The following is an 8,165-nucleotide window of genomic DNA, read 5'->3' as shown; positions in this document are numbered from 1 at the left end:
ATACATGTCGTTCATTATTTATTCATTATTTTGTGTTAAAAATAAAGATATTTAAGAACATTGGAATGTTTTCTCAGCAATTTTCTTGTGAAAATCCTGATGCGGCCCAGCCTCAACTAGATTCCGCCTCCAGCGGCCCCCGGCTGATTTGAGTTTGAGACCCCTGGTGTATAATATACGCCAAAACCGGTTTTTGTGTGTATATAATACGCGCGGTCCTAAACGTGTTAAAATGTGTTTTCCACGATTGACACGTCCCCTGGTGGAGCCGTGAGCATCACTGACAGCCCCACAAACGAACAATTTGCTTTTCTAACCCTAACCATAACCGTAATCCTAACCTTAACCGGGAACGACGTCATTTAGAAAAGAGCCGGAGGATTTCTGACCACGTGATCAAAACGAAACCTAAAAAGTCGTGTTTATTGTACGCCGGCGCAACCCATTCTCTACCATTGCGTATCATATGCACGCAAAAAGCGTGTTTGGCGTATATTATACACGGTATTTCAGAGTGCAAAGTCGTGGAATATGTACGCATTTTACTGAGACCGTGTTGGCTATTTTTTAGCAGACAGTGTTCACACAGGTCTGTCGCCAACCAATACTAGCACACGTACTCACAGTTGGGAAAGGCTTGGTGCAAATGATGGAAGCAGTGCAGATCTGCTAAGTCGTGCTCCAGGCTTTTTTTTTTACAGTTCTTTTCTGATGCAGTATTTGACTTGCATATAATCACAAATTGCAATGATTATATTCCGCTCCATGATCAATTTTCTAATGGTTAGCACTTCAGGTTGCTAACCTTAATGTCACTACTATATGCAAGTCCACAATTGTTTTAAGTTCAACTGATTTTAACATCAGTTCTATAGCTGCCTGTTTTTGCATGCTTGAAAACAGACTTGAAAACTTGCATAGTGACGAGTGAACGTGCAGGCGTTCACATAGACTTTTCAGTGGAAGTGAACACCAAGGCTGATGGGAACGTAGCATCAGAGAGCCGTGCTCAGGAACAGAGAAACCTAATTCTTCTATCAGAAGTTTGAGGTGACCAAACACAATGCTTTGTTTGAAAAAAGATGATGTTTTCTGTCTGGACTGCTCTTCAGAGGAAACCTTCCCATCTCTAACTTCCTGGGGGTTTTCAAGATCCAGAAAGAGGTGAACAACCTGAAGCTGGTGGAGAACACGCTGGACAGCCTCATCAAAAGTTGTGCTCAGCAGCTGTTTGACCTGACAGATGACCTTCAAAACTCTGCATATCCTCTCACATCTTTAAATGAAGCGTTCAGCTTACATCACAAGTTTCAAACTGGATTTTTTGCCAGTTACTGTGGCCCCCCAGTTGGGGCCAGAAAGCAACAGTTTTATTCTCCCTTTCAGTGTTTATGAGGTGTTTCTTGACATTTCTTTTTGACATTTATTAGAGCTGATCAAAAAAAAACGGTTCACCCTCTACAACTGGAGGCATCTGGCAACATGTGAAGAAGACGCTTTGACCTGCTGTGACCTTCCTCAATGTGAATCAGTGGATTCTGAGGTGGAGAGAAGCGGCTTTCATACTGGCTTTGCTCTGTTGTGCAACACATTACAAATGTGAAGTGTTGTATATCAGGACAAGGCTGCTTTCTCCACTTCAGAATCTGCTGGAATTGTGTTAATTTCATAAACGGTTAAAGAGTTCCAGTCGTTGAATGAATGTAAACACTGGAGCTAAAGCCCAGGTGTTAAAGGGTTAAATGAAAGTGTCAGAAGAGTCAGTGGCCTTAGTGGTTCTGTAGCAAAATGTCTGCTGTGAGTCGTCATTTGAACCACCATAAACTGAGTAAACTAAACAAGGACATTCTGCTGAAGGGGACCTTTATCTTAAAGTACTGTTAGAAAGAAACTTTCTCTAATGATCTTTTCCAAACTTCCTCATTCTGCTTCAAATCCAACATTTTGTCACCGTAGCAGAGAAACCTACTGCCTCCTCCTCTGTGCTCCTGAGTTCCTTAACTGTTTGTTCACGCTGGCATACGTGACCCATGAGGACATCAGCCATCTTCAAGTCCTCCAGGAGCAGACTGTCATGGCTGTCAAAGCTCCAGAAGAAACCAAACTGGAGGTTCCTGCACCTAAAGAGGTAAAACACCGATGGGCTTTCAGGAAATGACTTCATTCAAATGAATCCTCTGGGTTTCCTTCAGGTGAACTGAGATTGATGTCCGTTGCACGGCCAGAAGATCTGAAGTGATGCATTTCTGTCTTTGTGTTTGGACAGGACAGTATCCAGGTCCACCTGAAGGCAGACAAAGGTCCCATCATGGTGATGACCTGTGATGTGGGGGTGGGACAGCAGAGCAGCTGCTTCCTTGCTCTGGAGGAGAGTGGCATAAAAGTGGCACCACTGAAAAAAGGTGAGAGAAGCTATCACTTCTGGGGTTTTTTTATTGTTTGAAAAAGAAAAATATTACACTTTTTTACCAACATTTAATTGATCACTTTTTTGTTGTGCAACCTCCAGTGGCCTCGTGGGTGAGTGTCCACCCTTAGACTGGAAGGTCTTGAGTTCAAATCCCAGCAGAGTCAGACCAAAGACTAAAAATGGGCCCCAGTGCCTCCCTGCTTGACACTCGGCATTAAGGGTTGGTGGGGGTGTTGAACCACTGAAGGGTTCTTGAGTGCGGCTTTGTCTGCAGCTCACCACTCCCCCAAGAAGGTTGGTCAGATGCAGAGGACAAAGTTCACAAATCTAGGTGCAAGACCATTAATGGGACATTGCCTTCAACAATCTTTATTTTTAAAGCAGCAATTCACCGATGAAATCATCTGGGGGCACCACCCATGCAGAAAACAAAATCATTCCAATTATTCCGATCATTCCAGAAGGACTAAACTATCCCAACTGCCTCTTTAGGCATTGTTAAAAATCTATGACACTGTAGAAGCAGTTCTCCAGGTTCTCTTTTTGGAACTTCCTGCACTTCTTTGCAGCTGTCTTGGTCATGTTGTGAATACAGAAAGAATGTCTTCAGTTGTTGGATGTTCAGATGTTGGAGGACACACCTGTCCGTCACTGCTCAGCTTCTGATGTTCAAGTGTTTGCCAAGAGTCTCAGAGTCAGAAAATGTGCTATGCTGGTGTATCTGATATGAAGTTAAATAAAAAGTGTTAATTATGCCTCTGTGGGTGACCAACAGATCACTGAGCTCGACGCTGTAAACTCTGGCAGACTGGCTAACTTCAGATCAGCACCCTTGGATGTATGGGACTGTTTTTGTGTCCGAGTCCCTCAGAGAATCTGGTGTCTGGTCCTCGGGATCTATTGCTGTCCCTGGTTCTCTGCTCCAACACACCTGATCTACATGACAGACTCCCTGAACACACCATGGTTTAAACCAGGAGACTATGTGGAACAGTTGTGATACGTGCTACTCTGGATGACAACCAGGGGGCGCCAGCAGCCTGAGAATTCCTTCCCAGCCCTATCAGGAGACTCTGGAAAACTATGAAGCTGCTGGCTAACAAGCTTGAATAGTGTTTGCTGTGTGAAGACAACCTATTTTTATTATGTTATGAGTTTTTTATACTTTTTTTTTCACAAGCTTCATTTTTGGCACAAGTGTAGCATGAAATGTTAATAAAGCAACATGTGTTATTGTAATTAAAATTGGATAATCATCTTGTCTTTTCTCACCTCATGCTTAAAGTTTTTGTCAAAACTGCTTTGATATGCTGATATGGGCTGTCTGCAGGAACCTTTAAGATCATAGCTTGGTGAGCAAAATGTTCATGCTAATTTTTCCTACAGGCATGCTGCGGGTGTGAGGTTGTAGAGAAAATGTAAGCGACAGGCAACGTGTAGGTGTGTTCTCTTTTTCACACCATAGACTGTAAAAATTAGACTGTTATTTTATATACAGTCTATGTTTCACACACACTGCTGGGTTGGTTCCACAACGGGGATGGCCCTCATGTTGCTGCTCTGTGGGATTCTATAAATTAGTGGTGGGGGCCGACAGCTGATGACAGCAGTCAGCTCTGACAAACGGACTCTCAGAGAGGAGCTGCTTGTGCGTCATGAATTAAAAATACCATCAGTTTTTCTCTCCAGCATTTGGCTTCATCTCTGTTCTCTCAGTGGGGGCTGCAGAGTCAGCATATTCTCTGACATGTACAGTGATTTCATGTGACAGAAAAAGTTGCACATTTCTTCAAATGTAGATTTAATGTAAAACAAGATCAACTATATGTTTAGTGGATCCTGTCTGCAGGTCTTCAGCACACAGCAGGTCCACAGCTGTGTGCTGAAGACTGATGCCAGTGAAGATGACTGAGTAGTGCTGTCAATCCTGCTCATGCTAGCTTTACTAGCTTTGATTTCAACATCGTGTCTTTTGAATTATGTCCTTAGTCAGATTAGATGATTGTTGCATTCAGCAGAAACTACAGATTAGAATACTGACTGCAAAATTTCAGCAAACACCTAATTGACAGGGCATCAATTTTGTCTTCATAAAAGAACAAATATCACAGCCAAATAATCAACAGTGAAAGATTGTACATGTTTGATACATGAAAACACTCAGTTATTGATCCTGCTAAATCTGTGTCAACATCAGCAAAGGTATCAGGATTTATATTTCAAGTTTGCACAAACTTTCTCTGAATACAAACAGTGTTACTCTTGTTTCAGCTCTTCTGCTTGGTACTTATCAACGTTTCACTAACCTCATTCTGCAATCTTTGTGGATCTTCAAAGTCACAATGACCAAAATCGTGACCTGTGTCACACTTATGACTTTCCACCACTTCAGTTTGCAAACAATCAAACATGAACATGGATGTTAAAGATGTCATGGTTTTGGGGTTGAAGGCACTGTTGTGTTTAAAGTCAGAAAGTGGGCGGGCAACAGAAGCAGTCTTGTACTGTGTATGAAGGACTTCCTGGGGGTGACTGGTGTTTTCCAGGATGTTCTTCAGCTTTGCCAGCATCCTCCGCTCCACCACCAACTCCAGGCTCAAACCTGCCTCCCTGATCAGGCGCTTCAGTCTCTTTACATCCTTGCTAGCACTCAGCGTTGTTTTATGCTTCTGTCTCATGGAGTTGATCAGGAGAACATCCTTCAGAGAACAACACCTTTGCTCACTTTTGGCTACCAAATCTGTGTCTGGCTTGAAAGTTTGTTTTGAAGCTCTTAACTATTGAGGTATCATAAATGAAGCAGCTCCAGTATGGACCATCAGGCTTCTCCCATTTTTGTTGGCTGGATCTCAATTCCCTGATCCTGAAGGTGTCATCTGTCTGTGCAGATCTAGATTTGTTCCTGTTTCCATGAGATTTTCCTCGCTCCATTTATTTTATCTTTCAGTAATTTTCTTTTGACTGCACCATGTCTTCTGTCTGCATGTTTTTGTAGTGTCTGTTAATTTCCCCACATACTGTAAAACTGATCATTTCAGTATAGTCTCTGCTCCGTGTATTTGGATGTCCTCATGCCGCGCACTCAGCCTTCATTACCTGGTCCTTGGATTTAGATGATTTTTGAGTTTCTTCAAAAATATGGAGTTCTGATTTTAACCCAGGATACATTAAACTGTTCTTTCTGTGTTCCAGATTTTTTTAAAATGGTTGAAAACTTTCTTAAAATCAAAAAACAAAAATAAAATCATTGTCCAGTGTCTGATAAAAGAGCTGAATAGAATGTAGTAAAACCTAAATATAGAGACTTCCATGGTGAAGGCCAGCAGAACAGATGGCCAACACGCTTCGGATGCACATGGAGGATATTCTGCTGTCATTGTGCTGCTTTATGCTTTATTTTGACTAGCTTGTTTTCATTCTTCTTTGGGACTAAATTTAGTTTTTAGAAAAAAAAGTTTAAACACATGCTGCTGTTAGAAAACTTCTCAAGTTCTTAAGAGTTTGCTTTTTAAGTCTTTCGTAAAGGAATCTTGTCTCTCTTAGTTCCTACTTTATGTCTATGCATTGCTGGTATCAAATTTAACACTACTACACAATGTAAACACTCAATAAAAACATAAATGCAACACTGGCTTTTGCTCCCATTTGTCTTGAGATGTTCTTCAAGATATGAAACAATTTCTGCCATTTCTCTCAAAAATTGTTCATAAATCTGTCAAAGTGAACACTTCTCTTTTGCTTTCATAATCCATTCCACCTCACAGGTGTGATTTATCAAGATGAGGATTAGACAGTACGGTTATTGCACAGGTGTGCCTTATGCTATCCACACCTGTGCCATTGTCACAAACAGGCAGACAGCTGGTTCCACGTTCAGCAGGTTTATTTGTTCAGACAGGAATGAAGTACAGCTAAAAGTCCACAAAATTAAATGAGGGTCAGACAGGAAGAAGTCAATCACAAGCAGAGAGTAGAGTTGTCACTCTGCAGGGCAGGCAGCAGGAATTCAAGATAAAGCAGAGTCGGATACAGAAGGTCAGACCCAGATAGAAACCTTCCATAATGCACACAGGGGGACACAAACAATTCTTTGCAGTGAGTGAGCCTCTGTGCATGTGCTTAAGCGCCCAATGGGTGATTAGCAAATGAGAGACAGATGAGCCACATCCAGGATGTGCTCGGGTTGCTGGGAGTTAGTACTCTGGAGATGGCTCCCACCAGTGACCAGAGGGGAGACAGAGCGCTGACTGCCATACATGGTTTTATGAACGTGCAAATGGTGTTCACACCAAAGAAACACGGACGGGCTGGGGATGGGGCTGCTTCTTCTTTCGTTATTTGCTAGCACTTGTCCGCCACCTGCAGTTGAAAGAGGCTTGGTGCGAATCGCTGAAGTGATGCAAGCATAGACTGTATAAAAAATAATTGGACTGAACAAGCCCTCCTACTTCCGTGTTCCATATAGGAAGTACCACTGGGTTGCAAAAAGGCCAAAGTCCCATTGACTTACATTGAGAAATAGACAGTTATTTCTCAGTCATTATATATCTCAGAATAATCATTCTTCCTCTGCTGCTTTCTGATTAACTCCTTTTTTCTAATCCTATTTTTTTTAAAGATTTTTTTTCCATTTTCACAAGTTATTAGAGTTATAAATTGACCAATCAGATGGCTCACTAAGCATTTGTGGGTCTGACGTCGACCGTCTGGGGGGTTTGATTGACAGATGACGGGTAGCCAATGGGAGCAGACTTCATCAATGAGTCCGTGAAGACCTTTTAACACCTACTTTACAATTCAACAATGTACCAATCATTGTCCTACTGTTGTTTTCCTCAATGGAATGTACCGATGCAGCAGTTTAAAACAACAAGAGGAGCATGCTGTCGACATTTTTAGATGAGGATTTACTCTGTAGAAATAGATTTCACTCTGAGGTTATGTGCTTTGAACTTTTTTGTTTGTTTAACGTTGGTTTTACTTTTTTTCACGGTTTTGATTGTAGCTTATAAATAATAAGTTGTGTATCATACGGAATGGTACAGCTCCTCCATAAAATCACCAACCAAAGTTTCATCTTCGCCGCACTTTTCCAGCTTCAGCCTGAATTAGATGCAGCCGTCTGAAGAGCGCGAGACAAACTTCAATGGATGTTGTCGTATTTTCAAACAGAAAAAAGATCCAGCTGTTCACTTGTTAGGATGGTTATTTATTTTAAATACCCCTGAATGCACTTCTCAGTGCATCTGATCAGACTGTAACCTGGCAGCGCATGTAAAGAGACAAGCTGCTGCTGCTCTGCTCGAGGGGGGGCCGTGCGCCCCTCTTCATCGGCGTCACCCAAATGCTCCTTTTATCTCGACAAAAAGGAATAAATGTAAGTAAATCCCAAAGAACCGCTGACAGAATCAAATGTTGGAATGGTTCTCCCTCAAAGACTTCAACAATGACTTGTACAATTCTCCGGTGCTATTACAGTAGAAGCTGTTTACATCCACGGTCTCGTGGTAGAGGCGTGGAAAGAGGCGGACCCTCACAATAAACTCACTCCAGATTGGTGACAGTACTTCCTATACATTCCATGACTTAGCTATGACTCAGAGAGACTCAGACCAATCGCTGAAGATGGGTTGAAGATGTTTGCAATATGGCGATAGCCGTTTCAGGAAGTGACTGTGAAAGCGGTGGCCTACTTTCACGAGGAGTGGAGGTAATGCATTTCCAATGAGGGACCTCATGGCTCGAGAAGTCCAGT

The 8,165-nt window shown here is 42.2% G+C and overlaps 1 protein-coding gene across 3 annotated transcripts in view; it reads left to right on the top strand.

The window, feature by feature from the left end:
- The window catches only part of si:ch211-195d17.2 (uncharacterized protein LOC560495 homolog), a 22,116-nt gene extending 18,015 nt beyond the window's left edge, over positions 1–4,101 (top strand). For 2 of the 3 annotated variants that reach the window (XM_024291519.2, XM_024291518.2), the window contains exons 6-9: positions 1,113–1,262; positions 2,014–2,128; positions 2,267–2,402; positions 3,186–4,101. In XM_024291519.2, coding sequence (XP_024147287.1) covers positions 1,113–1,262; positions 2,014–2,128; positions 2,267–2,402; positions 3,186–3,193 — 409 coding nt within the window. In that variant the 3' untranslated portion in view covers positions 3,194–4,101. Of the gene's footprint in view, positions 1–1,112; positions 1,263–1,956; positions 2,129–2,266; positions 2,403–3,185 lie in introns of all 3 variants that reach the window. The other variant, XM_024291521.2, reaches the window with a different exon arrangement.
- Positions 4,102–8,165: the final 4,064 nt, after the last annotated feature.

The sequence above is a fragment of the Oryzias melastigma genome, linkage group LG24 (genome assembly GCF_002922805.2).
Source record: "Oryzias melastigma strain HK-1 linkage group LG24, ASM292280v2, whole genome shotgun sequence".
NCBI lineage: Eukaryota > Metazoa > Chordata > Actinopteri > Beloniformes > Adrianichthyidae > Oryzias > Oryzias melastigma.
Note: the sequence above shows the minus strand (reverse complement) of the source record. Positions and strands in the feature narration are given on the sequence as shown.